This window comes from Rhincodon typus, chromosome 1, assembly GCF_021869965.1.
Source record: "Rhincodon typus isolate 14 chromosome 1, sRhiTyp1.1, whole genome shotgun sequence".
Classification (NCBI taxonomy): Eukaryota; Metazoa; Chordata; class Chondrichthyes; order Orectolobiformes; family Rhincodontidae; genus Rhincodon; species Rhincodon typus.
In genome coordinates, this window is record NC_063332.1 from 9,672,775 (window position 1) to 9,696,150 (window position 23,376).

The following is a 23,376-nucleotide window of genomic DNA, read 5'->3' on the forward strand; positions in this document are numbered from 1 at the left end:
GATGATAATGGAATAGTTTAGGTTAGATGGGCTTCAGATTGGTTTTCACAGGTCGGCGCAACATCGAGGGCCAAAGGGCCTGTACTGCGCTGTAATGTTCTATGTTCTATGTTCTATGTTTTTCAAATCTTTCTCCTCGCAGCATAAAAAAATGCCCCGTAGCCTTGAATTCCCCACCCTAAGGAAAAGGCACCTGCCACTCACCTTATCTATGCTCCTTATGATTTTATAAACTTCTATAAGATCACCCCTCAGCCTCCTGCACTCCAGTGAAAACAGTCCCAGCCTACCCACCCTCTCCGTATAACTCAAACTGTGAGTCCACCCTAATTACCAATCCCACCTTGTTGAGGGCAGTTAGTGCTAGGCAACAAATACCTGCCAATGCTCACATCCTAGAGATGAATAATAAAAAATAATCCAGAGAGCCTTGCTAACATACGTGTGTATATGTATCAGAGTGAGAAGGAGTAGGCTATTCAGGCCTTGAGCTCACTCTGCCTCTAGTAAGGTCGTGGCCAACCTGATTATTCTGCACACCCATCAATCCTGTAACCTCTTGCTTATGAAGAAATCTTTTTAAAATTCTGCTTGCAGTATTTTTTTTGAGGAAGACAGTTTCAAAGACTCATGATGCTGTGTGAGAAAACGATTAGAGACATAGAGTTGTACAGCATGGAAACAGACCTTTTGGCCCAACTCATCCACGCAGACCAGAACGCTGTGTTTCTCTGCTGTATAAGGCTATGACTCTGAGTCAATGTCTTGGATTTTCCCCATCTCTGGCTTAAATATGCAAACCCTTATTTTTAAACAGTAGCATCTATTTCTATTCACCCTGTATGACCTCTATTACTCTTCTAAATTCCAACAGAGAGCCTGTCTAACCTTTCCTCATGAGCCAACCCATCCATTCTAGTCTGGTAAACCTTCTCTGAACTATTTCCATGGCATGTATAAACCTGTCCAGTTCACTTCCTTTGGAGAAGTAAATCTGCCATCTGTTTTGGTTGCCCTATTGTCCAAACACATAGCAATGTGGTTGACTCTTAACTGCTGTGTGAAATGGCCAAGCAAGCCTCTCAGATTGAGAGCAGTTATCAGCGACAACAACATCCCATAAAAGGAAAAGTTGGAAGGTAATTTACAAGCATGGCCCCAGGAATGAGAAACTTCAGTTATGAATTGAATTGAATTTGCTTTATTCAAGTGTACTCAAGTGAGTGCAGTGAAAAGTTTACAAGTCACCACTGATGGCACCATCTTAGGTACGAGCTACCCAGGTACAGATTCTTCAGTACAAGTTCTTAGGGAAAAAAATTAAAATATAGGAATAGAAAGGCCAACATTACAGATTGTAGGAATAAATTGGTAAATAGAGCAATGAAAAGTTCAGAATAACAGTCCTTCCAACCCAGTCCATTGCTGGCACCCAGCCTCCAGTCCACACTGGATCTTTACTCCAGACCACGCTGGAGTTCACCTTGATCTCTCAAGGCAGAGAGACCACTCTGGAATCACCTCAAGGCTGGATGTCCACGTTGAGGCCATGCCGGGCTGAAAGACCGCCATGGGCCACCGGGAGACAACGACACCGGGCCAGGACACTGCCACGTCGGGCCAGGAGACTACCACACCAGAATGGGAGGCCACTACACTGGGCTGAGAGGTCGCCACGCTGTGAGACTGCCTCATTAGGTCCACGGATAGATTGAAGAAGTTGAGATGGTTCTCCTTGGAGAGAAGAAGGCTGAGAGGGGTTTTGAAAGAGGTTATCAAAATCATGAGTGGGCTGGACAGAGCAGATAGGGAGAAACTGTCCCCACTCGTAAAAGAGAAAAGAATAAGAGTGCATAGATTTAAAGTGATGTGTGAGCAAAACAAGAGTGATGTGAGAAAAAGAACCTTTTCACTCAGTGAGGACTTAGGGTGTGGAATGCGCAGCCTGGAAGTATGATGGAGGCAGGTTCAAAGATCAATGGATGATTAGCTGAGAGAAATAGTGTGCAAGGATATGGGGGTAAAAGCAGAAGATTGGCAGAAGATAATGATGTTTGTTTTATTCACTTGTGGAGCATAGGCATTACTGGCTGGCCAGCATTTATTACCATCCCAAGTTGACCTTGAGAAGGCGGTGGTGAGCTGCCTTCTTAAGAAAAGCTGCAGGCACAATGGGCTGAATGGCCCCTTTCTACTCCATAACAATTCTGTGATTCTCTAATTGGAGACTCCGGTCACAAGGTGATCATGCCGAGCAAGTTTCAGATGTTTCTTGTAAAAATCTACAATACCATTGACAGTTTAATGGTATCACAGACTCCAAAGAATGCCACTGAGCTCATCATACTCGTGAATAATGGAATTTCATTCCCAAGCTTCCCTTGTAGCTCTGTGTGCTTTTCTTTTCAAGTATTTATCCAATTTCTTTTGAACTTTGCTGTTGATTCAACTTCTAGGAAGTACATTCCAGACTTTAATAACTCATGTTGCTTAAGACATTTCTCTTCATTTTGTCTCTGGCTCGCCTGTTAATTATCTTAAATCCCCTAATACCATCTAGTAACTGACCCTCTTGCCAATGGAAACAGCTTATTTGTGAATCTAAACCCATCATCATTTCGAATGCGTCCCTTAAGCTCTTCATTGCATCTGATGTTCCTGGCGTCATATATAATTAACTAGGAATCAGCAGAGAAATTCATCTGGTCTGTGTTGATGTCTGTGTTTTCATGTCCTTCCTCCATTTGATCTCAGCCCATCAGCGTACCCTGCTGTACCCTCCCTGACACATTTATTGAACATGCTGTTAAACGCATCTAACTTTTTTTTTCATCCAGTTGTGGGACATGGGCATTGCTGGCTGGGCCAGCACTGCTTGCCTGTCCCTAGATGCCCATGAGAAGGTGGCAGTGAGCTGCTGTCTTGAAACACTGCAGTTCATCTGCTCTGGATAGACCCACAAAGCCGTTAGGGAGTGAGTTTGAGGATTTTCAGCCAGCGACACTGAGAAACGGTGATACATTTCCAAGTCAGGATGATGTGTGGCTTGGCGGGCACTTGCAGGTGATGGCAAGATTTCTGAAGAAGGGTCTAGGCCCGAAACATCAGCCTTCCTGCTCCTCTGATGCTGCTTGGCCTGCTGTGTTCATCCAGCTCTACACCTTGTTATCTCAGATTCTCCAGCATCTGCAGTTCCTACTAACCCTGCATTATTAGTTGTATTTTTACTGATCTTAATCCAGCTCCCTGACACTGTTACTCAATAACCTGTCTCCCCCCCACTAGCACTCTGCGTTATTGACTGTATTTCTGCTGATGATGTTAATCCAGCTCCCTCACTCTGTCACTCAATAAACCCTCATCCCTAGCGCCCTGTGTTACTGACTGTATCTCTCCTGATGTTAATCCAGCTCCCTCACTCTATTACTTAGTATCCCCTGTCCCAATGCACCCTGTGTTATTCACTGTATCACTGTTGATGATATTAATCCATCTCCCTCAAGTAGTCAGAGATAGTAGGAACTGTAGTCACTCAGTAGCCCCTCTCCCCAGCACCCTGTGTTACAAACTGTATCTCTGTTGGTATTAATCCAACTCCCTCAGACAGTCCCTCTGCCTAATCAACTCAGTGCCTTGCTATGGTGCCTGAACTTCTTCATAGGCCAGTCTGCTCTCATTGTCAGAGCGACAATGCTCTTAATGACTTGTGTAGTGTTCTGTAGCCCTTGACATGCAACTAATTGTATTTTAAAGTCTGTGTTTAAAAGTACATTCGAGGATTTAACTCCGAACCTTGTTAATCACTGCAGTACCCCAGCCCAGAAACTCCTAATTTCCTTGGGATGAAATTTAGATACGATGGAGGAAGAGGAAATGGGGGATTTGGAAAGGAACTGTTGTCAAGCAGTCATTCTGATGCCCCCTCCACCTCCCTGTCCCTTTGGCGATCCTTTCCCCCTGGTGTAGCAGAGCTCCAAGATTAACTGGTGGTTTTGTCTGAGGTGACTGCCTTCATTTGTGGTTTATCTCTCTCTCTCTCTCTCTCTCTCTCTCAGGTTCATGGGTGGAACTGAACTATAACCAGCACAGCAGCCCCAGGGTCTTGGAGCACATCCCCTCATCAAGTTCCATCCACAATGGTGACATGGAGAAGATCCTGCTGGATGCACAGAATGAAACGGAAAAGAACAGTTCACGAGGCAGCTCCCACTGTGACAGGTGATCCTGGCCCATTCTGCCCCCCCCCCCCCGACCTTGGTGCTCCCTGCTGGGATGAAGTGTCAATGTATCATTCTTTCAGTGATTGGACCCGAAAAATAAATAATAGGTCAACATAAAATGAAAACAGTTTTCTAGGAACGGGAATCGGCCCTTAGAACCTGTGCCCTTCCCTTCTTTGAGATCATTGTTCAGCAACCTCCATGGGCTGGGTGTTATGTCCCAGTCTTTCTGGAGGCATGTATGAAGGTGAGAGGCAAGTCAAGAACAGAGGGTGGTCTTCCCACTGCCTTCTGCCTCACTTCTGACCAGTCTCCCATTTTACAATAGATGGGGAGGGCAGTTTGTTGGTCCTTAGGCCTGTTCAGGCCAGGAGGTGACTAAATTGACTTCAGTTAGGCCACATTTGGAATAATGCATACAGTTCTGGAGGCCACGCTACCAGAAGGATGTGGAGGTTTTGAAGAGGGTACGGAAAAGGTTTTACCCAGATGTTGCCTGGTTTGGAGGGTATTAGCTATGAGGAGAGATTGCACAAACTTGGTTTGTTCTCACTTGATGTTGGAGGCTGAGGAGCGACCTGATAGAAGTTTACAAAATTATAAGCAGCATAGATAGAATGGATAGTCGCAGTATTCTTCCCAGGGTGGAAATGTCAATTACTAGGGCACATAGGTTCGAGGTAAAAGGGGGTAAGTTTAAAGGAGATGTGAGAAGCAGGTTTTTTGCACAGAGTGTAGTAAGTGCCTGGAATGCGCTGCCAGAGGAGCTGGTGGAGACAGATACAGTAGCAACATTTAAGACAGACACATAATAGGCAGGCCTCAGAGGGATACGGACCGTATAGAGGTTAAAGTTTTTAGTTTAGAAAGGCATCATGTGTGGGCGCAGGCTTGGTGGACCGAAGAGCCTGTTCCTGAGCTGAACTGTTCTTTGTTCTTTAATGGCCACTTGAGAGTCTCATTCAGCCTGTGACAGTGCTTCATGTGGCCAGGGGAAGGCAGAGGCAGAGCGGACATAGCCCGGCAGTTTCTTCTTCATTTTTTTTTCATGGAGCATGGGTGTCACTGCCAGCATTTTTCTGCCCTCTAACTGTGTGGCTTGCTTGGGGTTGGAGTGTCACAGGTAAGCCCTTAAGAGTGATACCACTCGATAAGCTGATAATAGAACAATAGCCCACAATGTTAAAGGCGTTTCCTTACCATGAATTTGTTACCATTATGGGGAGGCGATGGCCTAGTGGTATTATCGCTGGACTGTTAATCCAGAGACCCAGATAACGTCCTGGGGACCTGGGTTCGAATCCCACCACGGCAGATGGTGGAATTTGAATTCAATAAATATCTGGAATTAAGAGTCTAATGATGACTGTGAATCCATTGCCAATTGTTGGGAAAAACCCATCTGGTTCACCATTGTCCTTCAGGGAAGGAAAGTGCCATCCTTACCTGGTCTGGCCTACATGTGACTCCAGACCCACAGCAACGTGGTTGATTCTTAACCACGCTCTGGGCAATTAGGGATGGGCCATGAATACTACCTAGCCAGTGCTGAATGAATAAAGAATAGAGGATTAGGTAACAAATAGGAGACAGAGAGTTGGAATGAGGACATTTTCAAGATGGCAATCTGTAACTAGTTGATTGCCACAGAGAGTCAGTGCAAGGGCCACCATTGCTTACAAAGATAGAGTTTTAGAGTTGTACAACACAGAAACAGACCCTTTGGTCCAACTCGTTCATGCTGGCCAGATATCCTAAATTAATCTAGTCCCATTTGCCAGCATTTGGCCCATATCCCTCTAAACGCTTCCTATTTATATACCTATCCAGATGCCATTTTAAATGTTGTAATTGTACCAGCCTCTACCACTTCCTCTGGCAGCTCATTCCATTCACGCACCACCCTCTGCGTGAAAATGTTGTCCCTTAGGTCCCTTTTATATGTTTCCACTCTCACCTTAAACCAGTTTTAAACACTCCAGTTTTGGACTCCCCTACCAGGGGAAAAATACCTTGGCTATTCATCCTCTCCATGCCCCTCATGATTTTATAAATCTCTATAAGGTCACCCTTCAGCCTCTGACACTCCAGGGAAAATAGCCCCAGCGTTTTCAGCCCCTCCCTATAGTTCAGACCCTCCAACCCTGGCAACATCTTTATAAATCTTTTCTGCACCCTTTCAAGTTTAACAACATTTTTCATGTGGCAGGAAGACCAGAATTGAATGCAGTATTCCAAAAGTGCCCTCACCATGTCCTGTACATAACATCCCAACTCCTGTACTCAATGCACTGACCAATAAAATACCTGTGACTTCGCTTTCAAGGAACTGTTCTGTCAATCCATGAACAGTTAAGTTCTGACGTTCATATTGTTACGGTAGTGGTGAGCTGCCGCCTTGAATGTTGCAGTCCATATGCTGTATGTAGACCCACAATGATGTTAAGGCAGGAATTCTCGGATTTTGACCCAACGGCAGTGGAGGAACAGCAATATATTTCTGAGTCAGGATGCTGTGTGACTTGGAGGGGAATTTGCAGGTGATGGTGTTCCCGTGTACCTCCTGCGCTTGTCCATCTAGATTGAAGTGGTCACGGGTTTGTGTCAGGATCTTCGGCAAATTTTTGCACTGGATCTTGTAGATAGCACGCACTACTGCTACTGAGCATCGGTGATGGAGGGAGTGGATGCTTATGGATGTAGCGCCAATCAAGTGAGCTGCTTTGTCCTGGATGGTGTCAAGCTTCTTGAGTGTTGTTAGAGTTGCATCCATCTAGACCAGTGGGAAGTATTCCATCACACTCCTGACTTGTGCCTTGTAGATGGTGGACAGGCTTTGGAGAGTCAGGCGCTAAGTCTATTGCTGCAGGTTTCTTAGCCCCTGACCTGCTGTCCCTACAGTGTGGAAACAGGCTAATCAGCCCAATAATTCCATACCACCCCCTCCAAAAAGCATCCCACCCAGACCCATCCCCATCCCCCTACCCTATCCCTGTAACCCTGCATTTCTCATGACTAATCCACCCAAATTTACACATCCCTGGACATTACAGGCAATCTAGCATAGCCAATCTACCTAACCAATGCATCGTTGGACTGTGGTGGTGGGTGGGGGTGGGGATGGGGGGAGTGATGCAGAGACACGGCAGAATCCAACACAGACATGGGGAGAATGTGCAAACTCCACACAGACAGTCACCCGAGGGTGGAATCAAACCTGGGCCCCTGGTGCTGTGAGGCAGCAGTGCTAACCACTGAGCCACTGTGCTCTTGTAGTCACTGTATTTGTGTGGTTAGTCCAGTTCAGTTTCTAGAATAATTTTACTGTGCTGTTACCTCCCCTGAGGTACTGTCATAAACGTATTGTCCCTCAGCTAGTAATTCAGAGACTCAGCGTAATGATAAATTTGTAATTAAAATATCTGTATACTTTGGAAGTTGTTCTTCATGGAAACATGCTTTTGATATCAGCATTGACCTACTTTTTGGGGAGACAGTTCCAAATTTTCCACTTGCATTTGTGAGAAAAAGTGCTTCCTGATGTTACTCCTAAATAGTGTGAGACTTTTAAATGGCGGAGTGGGATCTCACCACTCTAAGACCCCGTAGATCAAAGGCACAAAGTAAGCTGCAGATCCAATCTCCACTTTGTGGGGAAAATCTTTAATGACTCCCTAAGAACTGGCATATACTCACAACAGTGGTTTCTTAATGAGGCCCATCACTCACAAAGCTGTCCACTTGGTGCTCACTCTGTCAATGATATCTCCATAATTCCTATTTTCCCATGACTGACCACTTCACTCTTCCTGTCTGCAGCAGCAATGTATTGAGGATGGTGGCTTTATACTACCTTCTCACCCTGCTCTCTGCAGGGGCATTTATCCAGGTGTATGTCAGCAATGGGTATGATAGCTACACTTTGGCAAGGCAGGAGGTATGTGCATGTGTGGTATCTGCTTCACTAATGTTCTTTAGGGAAGGAAATCTGCCATCCTTTCCTGGTCTGGCCTACATGTGACTCGACCCACAGCAATGTGGTTGACAGTAAATGCCCTTTGGGCAATTGGGGATGGGCAATACATGTTGGCCTAGCCAGCGTCACCCTGTGTAATGATTGTAAGGAGGTCAGCCAGGTGGACCTCATTGATTATGATTTCCCTGATTGGGGCTGTTAATCTGGGACAATCAGGGAGCCCTGGCTGACAGATATAAACAGAAGTGTCAGAGGTTCTGTTCACCCTGAGAGCTGGCTCTGACGGAGTTGGATCAGTGTCAGACGCTCCTTGTGTAAATAAAGAGTGACTTTGTAATGGGATACCGGCCTGTGCGGAGTAATATCAGCCCACGTCCTATGAATGAATGAAAAGAAATAGGAAAGTTCCTTCCCTTGCCTGATTTTGAGCTCGGGTTGTTGGCGGACCTCCTCATAACTAGTCACATTTTAACACAAGTATAAATGCAATATATATTTTGAAAAACACAAGGAAAGGCCTTAGTATGACAAAAATTTACAAAATCTCAGAGTTGCCTGTTCTAGTAGTACACAAGTACATAATAGTACCTAGCTCTGATATTTAAATCCTCTTTTTGAACTCACTCCACCAGCACTTCTTCTAAAACATAAACGGAAATTGCTGGAAAAACTCAGCAAATCTGGGGTAGAAAGCAGACATAACATTTTCAGTCTAGTGACTCTTCATCAGAATTGGTTCTGAACCTTTCTTCTTATTGAAATCTTTTTTCCCCCCTTTTATTCATTAACTGGGTGAAGGCATTGCTGGCCTGGCAGTATTTAATTGCCCATCCCTAATTGCCTGGAGTTACATGTAGGTCAGACCAGGTAAGGATGGCAGTTTCCTTCCCTAAGGGACATTAGTGAACCAGATGGGTTTTTCCCAACAATCAACAATGGATTCATGGTCATCATCAGATTCTTAATTCTGGATATTTATTGAATTCAAATTCCACCATCTTCCATGGCAGGATTCGAACCCAGGTTCCCAGAACGTTGTCTGGGTCTCTGGATTAACAGTCCGGTGATAACACCACTAGGCCATTGCCTCCCCAGCAGGTGGTTTAAAATTATAAATCTACTCCTGCTCTTCTGAATTCCAGAGAATGTATACCAGCCCAACTGTGCATCCTCCCTTCTTAATTTAATCTTTTAACCCCCAGTGAGTCCATCCTGGGATGCAGTGAATGGGACAGAAAAATCCAAAGTGGCGAGTTGGGGCCTGGGTTGGAGGAGGGAGCTGGATAGTGTCTGAGTCAGCACTCCGCAGATGCTGGAACTGGTCCTGCATGAGTGAATTAAGCAGACAATGTGTCGGATTGCTGGCTCACTAAAACCCACAAAGTCAATAAAACCAACCAAGTGATTGCAACACCATTTGACAGCATCCTCCCTTTACAGATCGAGTCCCAGCTTGTTCTGTAGCCTGGCCTTCTCCACCCTCTGTCAAAAGAGGAATTAGTTTCATGACATTCTGCCTTGCCAAGAGAGACAAAAAATTAAAGTTGCTGATTTCGTCAACTCTACAAAGTGACTGTTGCACTGACAGCTTTCAGAACTATTAAAGGCACAGTCCCATTGTGACTTGAGATACTTATGTTTATTTTCCCCTTGTTGGGGAATTGACCAGAGATGACTGCACTCTAGATCCAGGAGACTGATTTTTAACAGCCCTTTACCCATCTTAGCCATTAACAGGAACATGTCCTGTTCTTGAAAGGACAATTTTGTTTGAAGTAGAATCCCTACAGTATGGAAGCAGCCAGTCAGACAGACAGAGAGAGAGAGAGACAATTGGTGGTGAGTTTTGCCCAAGGGTAACCACACCTTAGGTAATTGGAGATGTTGAGAATACCAGACTTGTGTGGCCACCTTAGCCAGTGTGGATTGCAACCTCATTAGAACTGACAGCACAGAACCGGGCTGTTCAGTCCATTTGTCACATGTTATTGCTGATGCTTCACATAATTTATTCTTAACCTCCCCCTGTCAACATATCCTTCATTCCTTCTTCGTGATTTTTATCCAACTTTCCCTTAAATGCATATTCACTTCATGCACTGAGAGTTCCAGTTACTCACCACTCTTTTGGTAATACAGTTGTTTCAAAATTCCCAATTAGATTTACTTACAGGGGCTATTTTATACTTACGCAGCTAGTCTTGCACTCAGTGGAAATATCTTATTAATACCTGCCTGATCAAAAACATTTAAAATAGGCAGTACAGTGGCTCAGTAGTTAGCCCTGCTGCCTCACAGCACCAGGGAACCGGGTTTGATTCCAGCCTGGAATGAATGTCTATGTGGAGTCTGTGCATTCTCCCCGTGTCTACATAGGCTCCTTCTGAGTGCTCCAGTTTCCTCCCACACTCCAAAGGTATGCAAGTTAGGTGGATTGATCATGATAAATTACACATAGTGCCCATGGATGTGCAGTCTAGGTGGATTAGCCGTGAGAATTGTGGCATTATAGTGTAGAGGTGTGGGTCTAGATGCAGTGCTTTTCAGAGGGTCAGTGTGGACTAAATGGGCCGAATGGTCTGTTTCCACACTGTGGAGATTCTGTGATTCTATGACATTATCTGATGTTGGTAGTTAAATAGCGTACTCTGAATTGGATTTTCAAGTTGAAATAAACTCTAATTGAAATAAGGGAGTATCTGTAAATGTCTGATTGTTACAAAAAGGGATCTTTAGCTTGACCGTTCTTCTCCAACACATTAACACTGACTTACAGATCATTAATGTCCTTCAACAGTCCAGTCTCTGGAATATGGGAATAGGAGTTAGCCATTTAGCCCTTATTCTTCAATGCAGTTGTGGCTTCATAGAATCACAGAATTGTTACAATGCAGAAGGAGGCCATTCAGCCTATCATCCCTGCCCCAGCTCTATTACCTAGTGCCAATCTCCCGTCTTTCGCCCATATCCCTGCACATCATTTTGATCCAGATAATCATCCAATTCCCCTCTTGAATGCCTCAATTTAACCTACCATGTTTCCAGGCAGTGCATTCTATGCTCTAACTACTCACCGTGTGAAAAAGCTTTGTCTCACATCACCCTTCCTTCATTTGCACTTCACTTTCCAGCAAGGCCCTCTCTTTCTCGGTTCGTTAATGACTAAGAACAATTATGCTTATCTCCATCATTGCTTCAAGCACCCGTTGAGGTCCTATAGCCCTTCTCACCCTTAAACAAACAATCCATTAGTTAGAAAAACCCCAAAGAACAGTGGATGCTATAAAGCAGAAACAAAATCAGAAACAGTTGGTGAAACTCAGCAGGTCTGGCCGCATCTGTGCAGAGAAAGCAGAGTTAGCATTTTGGATCCGGTGACACTTCTCCAGAACAGTTTATTAGTCTCGATTTCTAGGGCTTAAATTGTCCCAACATCCACAGCTTCATTGGAAGTGGGAGGGAGGGCAGATGCCCAACATGCGTTCCTGAGATCCACTGCTGAAAGGCCTAGCTGTAATTATACCACTTCATTCCAGACCCTACCACCACCAGGAAAGCGTGTTTCTGTCTGTATACCCTATCAATTCCTTCAAGCATCTGAGTACATCACGATGAGAGCGCTGCTTAAACTTCTAAACTGTAGGGAATATAGACTAGAAATGATACCTGTCCTCATAATTTAACCCTTATAGCCTGTAATATAATAACCAATTGGGTGCCAGTTAGCTCAGTTGGCTGGAAGGCTGGTTTGTGATACCGACAGTGTGGCTTCAATTCCCACACTATCTGAGGTTACCATGAAGGACTCTCCTTTTCAGCTTCACCCCTGCCTGAGGCATGGTGACCCTTAGGTTAAATCACTGCCAGTTGTCTCTTTCTCTGTCTCTAATGAGAGAGCAACGCTGTAGTCTGGTAGGACTACGGCAACTTTACCTTTCTAATAACTAATGTAGGAACACTATGGAGCAGGAGCTGGCCATTTGACTCTTCATGCTCAGTCTACCATTCAAAAAGTCCATGGCTGATCTGACCTTTGCCTGAACTAAACATCCCTGCCTACCCCTGAGAACCATTGACTCCCTCACCAGTCGCGAATCTATCTACCTCTTATACATTTTAATGACCTTACCTCCACCATTCGCTGGGGAAGAAAGTGCCAAAGACTCAAGGCCCCCAGAGAAAGAAAAACTCTCCTCAACTCCAGCTTAAACAGACCTGTTCTATTTAACATGTGAGCCCTAGTTCTAATCTTCTGCTGAAGACATCTTTCTGCCAGGATGAGTGGAATGTTGTGATTATCCATTGCTGTACCCGGGTACTCACTCAACCAGCAAGAGGGGACCAAGTGAGGAGAGAAGGATGGCCATATTGACGGCCTGTGGTGTTCTGATGCCATCTGACAGAATGAAAATGAAGCCTTGAGTCCATTCCATGTTACAGAGTGTTGTTTACCATGTATTTCAGCCCTCCATTACTGATGAGCCCCCAGACGTCTCACATTCCCACCGAGTTTGAGACTGGAAGCGTCGGAGATACCAACAGTACTCAGGTATGTGAGGACTCAACAAGGAGAGGGATGTCGCTCATGGCTAATTCCCATCACACTAGGGTGACTCTGAAGTAACAATGTTTCTGTATCGTTATTGACTGTCCCATTTTGAAGAATGAACTTAATTGCTCCCAATGGAGGATCTGTGCTGGCCAGAGAATGAGAAACGTCTGTTCTGGTCTGGATGGGAAAGTAGGGATACTGAACTAGTAAATGACCATTTTTAATACAATGTGATGATGGTCCTCCCTTGAGTTTGGTCAACAAATTCCCTGATTATATAGAGACATACAGATTGAAACAGGCCCTTTGGCTCAACTCATCCATGCCCACCAGGTTTCCTAAACTGCACTAGTCCCATTAGCTTGCATTTGGCCCATATTCCTCTAAATCTTTCCTGTCCATGTACCTGCCTCAATGTCTTTTAAATGTTTTCATTGTACCTGCCTCTATCACTTCCTTTGTTGGCTCGTATAAGCTAAAGGAAACCCCAGCTCTGTGGGGAAGAAGTTCCAGAACTTGACTGGGAGATTTTAAATGCTATTGCGTTGGGATGTCTTAGATGCCAGATGAGAGGGGAAAGATATAAAAGGGACCTAAGGGACAACTTTTCATGCACAGGGTAGTGTGTGTATGGAATGAGCTTCCAGAGGAAGTGGTGGAGGCTGGTACAATTACACCATTTAAAAGGCATTTGGATGGGTATATGAATAGGAAGGGTTTAGAGGGATATGCGACAAATGCTGGAAAATGGAACTAGGTTAATTTAGGATATCTGGTCGGCATGGAAGAGTTGGATCGAAGGGTCTGTTTCTGCGCTAGACAACTTGTTGACCAAAGTAGGAATTTGTTCGTTCAGCATCAAAATTATGGCAGGTACTAGCCGTAGGGCTGTGACTCAATGGGAAGTGGTTTTTCTCTTTGGTTTGTCCCTTTTCAATTATTCTTTCCCCTCTGTTTTTCTTTGTCTTTGTTCCTCCATTGTTTACCTGTTTGTTTTTCTCCCCTTGGCATTCATTCCCATTTGCAATCTGCACACATCCTCTTACCACACCATTACCTGCCCCAGATTGGTGGACAGAAAGTGGCTGCTCGAGTCATCTAGGAATGTGTGCAATCTGTTGTTTATTTTTCCAAATATTGTAGAGTATCTCCACAGTTGTTTCAATCTCTTTGTTTTATTTTGCTTTTCCATCGGAACTTCAAATCTGACCATCTGGAAAATCTCAGGATATTCCTTCCCGTGATCATACTTTCACTAGGAATGCATTGGATTAAGGTTGACCTCTTCCTGTGGTGATCAGTCCTGTCATTGCGTCTTTTCGCAGTCTGATGAAGAGAGCCAGGAGAGGAATGGAGAGATTGAGAAATTACTGAGGAACAATGCGGAGTGGATCTGGTACTGGTCCAGTCGACCAGAAAATGTACCTCCAAAGTGAGTGGCAATTCTGTACATTTTTCTTATTCACTTGTGGGATATAGGCATCACTGCCAGGGCCAGCATTTATTGCCTAGCCCTGTCTGCCCTTTGGGTGCTGATGATGAGCTGCTTTCTTGAAACGCTACAGTCTATGAGCTGTAGATAGACCCACCATATTGTTTCACCCAGCAACACTGGCAATAATGAATGGCTTGGAGGGGAACTTGCAGCTGGTGGTGTTCCCATGTATCTGCTGCCCTTGTCCTTCTAGTTGGCAGTGGAAGGGGGCTTGGAAGGTGCTGTCTCAGGAGCTTTGGTGAATTTCTCTTACTGCTGTGTTCTTAGATGCGGTAATCCTGTGGTTACAGCACAACGCCCCGGGCGACTGTCTGTGTGGAGTTTGCACGTTTCCCCCCCCCCCCCCGTCTGCGCGGGTTTCCTCCAGGTGCTCTGCTTACCTCCTACAGTCCAAAGGTGTGCAGGCTAGGTGGATTGGCCATGCTAAATTGCCCATGGTGTCCAGGGATGTGAAGATTAGGCAGGTTACAGGGAAAAGGGGTAGGGGAATGGGTCTGGGTGGGATGCCCTTCAGAGGGTTGGTGTGGACTTGTAGGGCTGAAGGACCTATTTCCACACTGTAGGGATTCTATGAGAACTGGAAGGGCCTGAGGTCCAAATCACACCAGGTTAAACTGTGAAATTCAATTCACTAAATTTGTGAACCCCTTGGCTGGTATCTGAATAGAAATGAGGAAGAAGCTGGTGAACTTTTAAACGATTCTTGGATAGGCACATGGAGGATAGTAAAACGTAGGGGATGCCAGGGTAGTTTGATCTTAGTAGGATAATCAGGCAGAACAACATTGTGGGCCGAAGGGCCTGCGCTGTGCTGTACTGTTCTATGTTCTATGTCTTAAAACTCTACTGGTTAACAAATGTCGTTTGATAAAGGCAGTCTGCCAACCCTTTGATCTTAACTCCAGTCTCTAGGGTCACTATATGAAACAGGAGTTGTAGTAGGTCATTTCATCTCTTGAGCCATTTCCACCATTCATTAAAATCATGGCTGATCTTCTAATTCAACTCCACTTCCGCCTGCTACTCCCATAATCCTTAATTGAAGAGTAATCCAGAAGCTCAGGCTAGTACTCTGGGCCGTAGGATCAAATCTTACCACAGCAGATGGTGATATTTAAATTCAATTAATACATTCTGTAATTAGATGCCAGTCTTAATAATGGCAACTATAAAGCTATCATTTGCCAGGCGGCACGGTGGCTCAGTGGTTAGCACTGCTGCCTCACAGCACCAGGGACCCAGGTTCAATTCTACCCTTGGGTGACTGTCTGTGTGGAGTTTGCACATTCTCCCTGTGTCTGTGTGGGTTTCCTTTGTGAGCTCTGATTTCCTCCCACAGTCCAAAGATGTGCAGTATAAGTGGAATGGCCAAGCTAAAATGGCCTATGGTGTGCAAGCTAAATGAGCTACCTATGGGAGTAGTGCAGAGTTACAGCGTTGGGGTGGGTTTCAGTGGGGTGCTGTTTGGAGGGTCACTGTGGACTTGATGGGCCAAATGGCCTGCTCCCACACTATAGGGACTGTTTATTGTTGTAGAATCTCATCTGGTTCACGAATGTCCTGCAGGGGAGGAATTTGCCATCCTTACCTGGTCTGGCCTTCATGTGACTCCAGACCTACAGCAACGTAGTTGGCTCTTTACTGCTCTTTGGGCAGTTAGGGATGGGCAATAAATGCTGACCTTGTCACCAAAGTCAAGTCATTTTTTAAAAATCCCCAAGTAACCGCAGATCTACCATTCTCCATCTTGACTCTGCTCAATGTCTGAGTGCCTGCAGAAATATAAATCAAGAAACAGGAGCAGGAGTAGACCATTCAGCCCATTAAACCTGCATCACCATTTAACTAGATCATGTCTGAGCTCTTTACCTCAGTGCCATTTTTCCACATTATTCCCGTACCCCTCGAAGTCATTAACATTCGAAAACCTATCAATTATTCTCTGGGGTAGAGAATTCAAAATGGCCAACCTCTTATTCTGAGATGGTGACCCCATTCCCCAGCCATTGGAACCAATCTCTACTCAGCTACCTTGTTACTTTTGTCCAGGATCAGAAGTTGGCCATTCAACTAATGAGCCTGAAGCAAGACTGCTCAGAAACCAATGGGCCAGTTCGAATGTAAGGAGAACTCTCAGTGGCCCCAATGGATGATCATTTGGTTATGATCAAGTTGCACTGCTATTCTGCCAGAAATTACTTAATGCAGAACAAACCAATGAGCGCTTCATCAAAAAGATAACGTTGTTGAGGCTCAGGGTGAGTACATTTTCTAAGCTGTGCGTTGACTGGATGGAAGTGACAAGTGGTTCTTGTTATATTTTTGCTGCTCTTAGGGAATTTGCCTTCAAGCATCCAAAATATTGTTCGAGCCTGAGTGTACGGAAGACAGGCGTGATGAAGAAAGGAGGGATCTTCAGTTCCGAGTTTGTAATGTTCCTCCTCCCATCTCTCCTGATCACTCACCTGTTAACGCTGGGAGTGGGGTACGTCCATGATTAATGTCGACATTATCTTGCACTCCTATCGCACGTAGCACTTACATAAAAGCCAGGTCTTGTGACGCAGTTTGTAAAGTCCCAACCTCTCGACCAGAAGGCTATTATTAAGCTGGAGAGGGTTCCGGAGAGATCTACCAGGATGTTGCCAGGTATGCGAGGTTTGAGTTATAAAGAAAGGCTGGATGGGCTGGGATGTGTTTCACTGCAGCGTAGGAGGTTGAGAGTCAACCTTATAGAGGTTTATAAAGTAATGAGAGGTTTAGTTAATGGTAGATATCTTTTCCCTAGGATGGGGGATTTCAAGACTAGAGGGTACATTTTTAAGTTGAGAGGACGGAGTTTCAAAAAAGACATGAGGGGCAAACTTGATACACAGATGATGATTTGTGTGGAATGAACTTCCTGAGGAAGTGGTGGATGCGGGCACAATTGCAACATTTAAAAGATATTTGGATAATACATGAATAGGAAAGGGTTAGAGGGATGAGGGCCAGGAACAGGTAGGTGGGTTTAGTTTAATTTGAGATTATGTTCAGCATGAACTGGTTGGGCCGAAGGGTCTGTTTCCGTGCTGTACGACTCAATGACTGTGTGAGTCCGGGGTCAAGTTCGACCTCAGAACTTGGTTTGCATGGAGGGGCAGGTGCAGGTGTCTTAAAGTAGCTGAACAGTTTGATTCTCAATCTGTAAATCCTTCCGAAAGGCCTTGAGCTGGTCAAAAGAACTGGAGCATTCCCCAGTCAGCCAGAACTGTGACAATGCAACAGCGTCTCCGTGTTAGAAGACTCCTCACACAGGTTTCTGTCATGAACAAGTATAACCCTTGTTCCAAAAGGCTGTCACATACACGGATACACACACACACACACTTATATGTATGCATACACACACACACAAACACACCAAGCACTCAACACACACACATACCCGTATACATGCAAACATATTTTTACAGACTGCTACCATTTGATCATTTCATTACACAGTCTCAGGAATTTGAACCCACCGTTGTTAGTCTTGACAAATTGTTGTATTGAATCTGTAACACAGAAACAAGTCATGCAGTCTCACTGATCAATGCACACATTTACGCTCCATGTGAACCTCATCTCAACCTCTCAGCATTTGTTTCTGTTATTTTCTCCTTCTTGTGCTTGTCTAGCCTTCCCTCAAATCAGAACATCAGCCTGAGGAGCAGAAGTAGACCATTCAGCCCATCAAGTCTGCTCCACCGTTCAATGAGATCATGGCTGATCTGATCATCCTCACATCCTGCCGTTTCCCCAAAACCCTTGATTCTCTTACTGATGAACGATCTATCTCAACCTTGAATAGACTTAAAGACTCAGCCTTGACAGCTGTCTGCAGTAAGGAATTCCACAGATTCACTACCCTCTGAGAAGAAATTCTCCTCTATCTTGAATGTGCGACCCCTTATTCTGAAATTGTGTCCTCTACCATGTAGCTGTGCTATTTACTTCACTCCTGTGGGCTGGCCTCTTCAGGTGCCTACCTCTGTGTGGGGGAAAAGGGGCTCATTTTTCCTGAAATGCCCCTTGAATGTATTGGTGCCAACTTTATACATATGGTCCCCAGGGTGTTCCATTGATTACATTTGGAGACATGTTCAGGAATTGTACGAAGAGGGAAATTTTTCATTGCCCCACCCCTCGCAACTCCCCACCCTTCCCGTCCAGGATGTCGCCCACGAGAAAGCCGACTGTGCCGTTTAATGCGTGGGGTGGTTTTAAATGACCCAGGGTGACCCACAGTTGGCAGTGGGAAATCCCCTGACGCTGTTTGATTCTGTTCTGTGTGTCCTGCTGTAGAATATACATCGGCAAGCGATTGGCTGCGTCGTCGGCGAGTACCTTATAAAAAAAACCTCCAGGAAGATTGGATCGCGCCCGATAAATGGCGGAGGTTTGACATCGAACTCCTCACTCGTCCCTCGGTTCAACGGATATCGGCAGCAGCTGTGATGGAAGTTACAGTGATTCGAAGCGTTTTCTCAGTTACCCCGTTTCGACCCACTGTGACTTCTTGTTTGTTCCCTCCTCCCCTGTAATTGTCCTCATTGTGTACAAGCTATCCTCAGCAGCGCGGGTAGTTGGCTTTAGACTGCGCTGCTGTTCCTCAGCTCTTGCTGGTGCAGGCGGAATCTATCTTAGTAACACGTGTCTTGCACTCGGACCGTCTGCCGCAGGATTTGTGTAGAGCCTGTGTGCGCGCCTGTGCACCCAGGTGAACATATGGCCATGTGTGTGCACTTCCCTCCTGTATCCAAGTCCTGGAAAACCTGTTTCCCCAGACCCTGAGTCATTTTATCCGAGAGTTACAAATGTCAGTTGGTCCCTCTCCACGTCAACACCAACGCATCTTGACAATGCCTCTGTTTGCCTTGCACTGCCAAGAAAAAGAAATCAGCTTCACTTTCACCACAGCTCAGTATTCCAGAATGTCAGCCGACTTGTTTGGAAATCCATGATGCTGTCACGGTAGCGGCTAGGAAAGCAGGTTAATGATTATACATTTCTTTTTAAAAAAAAACAAAAATGCGACAAAAAGCAGTTTCAAGGGCAATTGGGGATGAGCAATAAATGCTGTTGCAGTCCTGCAACCGAATAGAAGTTAAAGTATAAAATCAGAAAGTTCAAGTTGAGCCATTTGGAAGTGAACCCGAGAAAAATGATCATCTCGCGTAGGTCGGAGAGAATAGTGGAGGGTTTCAGGTTAATAGTCCACCTGCAGACCATTGATGCAGAGGTTAGATTTTATTGCTGTATCTCCCTGCTGTAGAATGGGAGTTTGGCTGATAATAGAATGGTTTGTATAATCAATCAAGGATGCTCTGTAACTCTTTTAGCAGCAAAGTGAAAGTGGATTGCCGCACTGAAGCCAGATAGTATACTTCTAAGCACTGCTGATTGATTGGCCGATGAACCCAAAATGGCTGAACCCTGACCATGAATTAAACCTTAAGATCTATAAAGCTTCATGGTACAACCCTGCTGTGACCATGAAACCCATTCCTAGTCAACCCCACGTTGGAGGTCAGCTCCTGGGACCGTGGTAATTCTGATACAGCTGTGAAATCTGTCACATTGTGTCATTCCATTTTAAAACTCACTAGGGTCACTTGCTTCTTTTCCTTGCTCTGCTCAAGGCACTTCGTCGTGGGCACAGTAACAAGTGGCTGGATAGGGTCAGGACCATGTTACACTCCACGTTTTTGATTTGGGGACTAAAGTGATTCCTGGCTCCCACAGAAGGCATTCCCAAGTGAGTGACTTTAAGCAGTTGGAGTAAGTCTCTTTGTTTCGACTCAGAGCTCACCCTCCCCGGTTTACGGAAGACCATTTGATCGACTCAGGGACTACATTTTTCCTCATCCCTTAACAACGAAGGGTCTGCTGCTTTAGTGGCAGTGCTTCTAGCTGGAATTGAAACTGCGAGCTGATAGAAAAGAAATCCTTTGTTTAGGCTCTTTCACAACCTAGGGCACCTTAGAGCTACTTTTGTAGTCATTGTACTAATGTGGGAAACCGATTGCGCACAGCAAGATCTCACAAAGAGCAATGAGATAGTGTCTGCGATGTGCTTTTTAGCGGTTTTGTTTAGGGATTAATATTGACCAGAGTGCAATACTCCCTGATCTTTGAAATGATGCCACAAAACCGACTGCTTCCCAAACAACACCTCTGAAAGTGTGGCACTCCCTCATTACCGCACTGGTGTGTCTGCCGAGATCTGACACTCAAGTCTCTGGGGTGGGTCTTGAACGCACCACCTTCCGGATCAGAGGTAAGGGTGCACCGTTACCTACTGAACCGCAACTAAAAAGGTATCTAACCAACAACCTTAGCCCCCTGCTTCTGTCACCACAACCCAGGGCCTGAGCAGATTTCACTTAGTCCCTGAGGATGATAGCTGTGTAGTATTTCCTGCATGCCTAGTATAGGGGGTCATTTGGCAAAGTTGGCTCACTGGCTGGGTTGCAATGCAGAGTGATGCCAACAGCATGGGTTTGATTCCTGCACCAGCTGAGGTGCCCATGTAGGTCTTTTATTCTCAACCTTGCCTGAGATGTGGTGACCCTCATGTTAAACTCACCACTCAGTTGTGTGTCTCTCTCTCTCTCTTTCTCTGTCATGAGAGAACAATCCTATGGTCCACTGACATTATAGCAACTGCAACAATACTTGGCTGATAGCTGTCTGGTGTTTCCTGTATTCCTACTGGCTTCATGATGTGGAGGTGCTGGTGTTGGACTGGCGTGGGCAAGGTCAGAAATCACATGAGACCAGGTTATAGTCTAACAGGTTTATTTGAAAACACAAGCTTTCAGTGCCTCAGTCCTTCAGTTGTTAATGAGAGAGATAGTATCAGACACAGAATTTATAAGTAAACGATCAAAGGTTCACACCATTGAGGATGTACTAAACAAACCTAAGATGCTGTTAAATCTTTAATCAGTTAGCATGTTTTAATTGCTTAATATGTATATGTAAATCCCCAAATTCCTTTCAAGTCACTGTCATGAGAGAACTAAAGGTTTTATCAGTGTAAAGAAGAGGTCAGACAATGCATGATCGGTGTGAGACCTTGTTTCGAAACAGTGTTTTAGTTTGGAGTCAGACAGGTTTTATTTCTAAAGTAGGAATTTATAAAATACCATATTGACTGACTGTCTATAAATTGTGTGCTTTTTGAACAAAATAAAATGTATCTGCAAAATAAATTCCATAGATTCACGTGTGTGTGTGTGAGAGCAAGTAAGTGAGTGAGGGGGAGAGTGAGTGCGTGCGCGCGCGTGCGCGAAGTGGGGAGAGTGTGTGTGTGTGTGTATATGCGTGTGCGAGAGAAGGGGGAGAGTATGTGTGTGTGTGTGTGTGAATGTATAGTGTGGTGGGGGTCACCTGTAGTGCACCTCCTAACTGATTAAAGATTTAACAGCATCTTAGGTTTGTTTAGTACATCCTCATTAATGGTGTGAACCTTTGATCTTTTACTTATAAATTCTGTGTCTGATACTACCTCTCTCACTAACACTTGAAGAAGGACTGAGGCACCGAAAGCTTGTGTTTTCAAATAAACCTCTTGGACTATAACCTAGTGTCGAGTGATTTCTGACTACTGGCATCAGGGAGACCTCCAGGTAATGGCGATGACCTACCTCCATGACAAAGATGGTCAAGCTCAACATGAAGCAGCCGTCAAACTTTCATGTGTGTATAACTCCACATCCTTCAACTATTCTGAAATGAACAATAGTCATTGAATTTAGCTCAAACCAATTTTTTTGCATCAATTAAACAAGTATAATTATATCATCATTAAAATATTTTCAGTGAACCTGGCATTTGACTACTGTCCACCACCGTGAGTATTTACAGGTATTAGATGAGGGTTATTTGACTCATTTTAGCTCAGAATTCTCCTAAGAATTCATTTGTAAAATGCCAGCATGACTTTTACCTCCAGTACTGTATCCGAGAGACACTTTTTATTTGAGACATTTCTAAGTTGCTCTTAAATCAGCATTTTACTAAGATTGATCCTATGTTATCTGGTCCCATTCCCAATACCGCAGTTTCTGCCTTTTGCAATATGGCTTGCTCCAATTTCTGAGGCGTTGCCATCCATCTGCATTTGAAAACTGAAAGGTCCAAGTATCTCCAGTCTCTTATTTCTTAAAAAGAACAGCTGTCCCATAACTAGCGTTCAGTCTATGTGCCCAGAGTCTGCACTGCATCTGAAGTGTGAAGATTTTCACCGTCTCTCTTTAACAAAGACCTCGACCTAATTAATTTAGGAATGAAATCAGGAAGAGTTTTATCCACTTTATACACATTAGTGACTGGACTTGGGAAAAATTTCCAAAGCTCTTCAGGATGAAAAATGCTTGAGCAAAATAGTGGGATCTTCAATATCTAAGCTCCAATCATTTGATTACTCACCAGAAACCTCATTGGATGAGGGCACTCCATTATGGTGTATGAGCAGAGATCCCTTTTTAATTATTAATGACTGGAATTAAGTTTTGCAATTAAAAGATCTGTAAATATGCTTCAGCTTATAACCCCCCAGTGTAAAAAGTAATTAAACCTGAGCAGTGAAAGACTTCTGTTGATTACTTTGTTTCGTCATCAGATTATTTCCCACGTTTGTCATTTCTTGGGTCGGAGCAGATCCTCCTCACCCATTTTGTCAACCGAATTCTCAGCAAAATGCTTCCTTTAGCTTTGTTTTTTCTTCACGTTTGTCCTGAACTTGCGACTCTTACTCTTGACCAAAGTCATTTCATTACAATAGGGGTCACCGAGCAGCATGCAGTCTTGTTCTCGCTCAGCACAAAGGGTAACTGAACAGTCAAGCAGGAGTAGCAATCCCTGCGAATTTAATTTTGAATATCCCCAAGGATCGACCATTCAGCACGCCCCCTCCCCCCGAGCATGTTTCGCCATTCAGTAAGTTGTGTGCGGATCTGATCGTCACATTGGCTCCACTTTCCTGCCTGCTCCCATTGTTTCCCAGCCTTCTGTCATCATGGAAGGAAACAAGCAGTCAGCATATGTCAGCACCTCAGACTGAGGTGGCTCGGTGGTTAGCACTGCTGCCTCACAGCAGCAG

The 23,376-nt window shown here is 44.7% G+C and overlaps 1 protein-coding gene across 2 annotated transcripts in view; it reads left to right on the plus strand.

The window, feature by feature from the left end:
- LOC109924930 (BCL2/adenovirus E1B 19 kDa protein-interacting protein 3-like) overlaps positions 1-22,860 on the plus strand; it is a 37,776-nt gene extending 14,916 nt beyond the window's left edge. The window contains exons 2-6 of one of the 2 annotated variants that reach the window (XM_048603764.1): positions 4,056-4,218; positions 12,661-12,745; positions 14,074-14,180; positions 16,579-16,728; positions 18,573-22,860. In XM_048603764.1, the coding sequence (XP_048459721.1) occupies positions 4,056-4,218; positions 12,661-12,745; positions 14,074-14,180; positions 16,579-16,728; positions 18,573-18,621 (554 nt within the window). In that variant the 3' untranslated portion in view covers positions 18,622-22,860. Of the gene's footprint in view, positions 1-4,055; positions 4,219-12,660; positions 12,746-14,073; positions 14,181-16,578; positions 16,729-17,905; positions 18,543-18,572 lie in introns of those variants that run through there. The other variant, XM_048603755.1, reaches the window with a different exon arrangement.
- Positions 22,861-23,376: the final 516 nt, after the last annotated feature.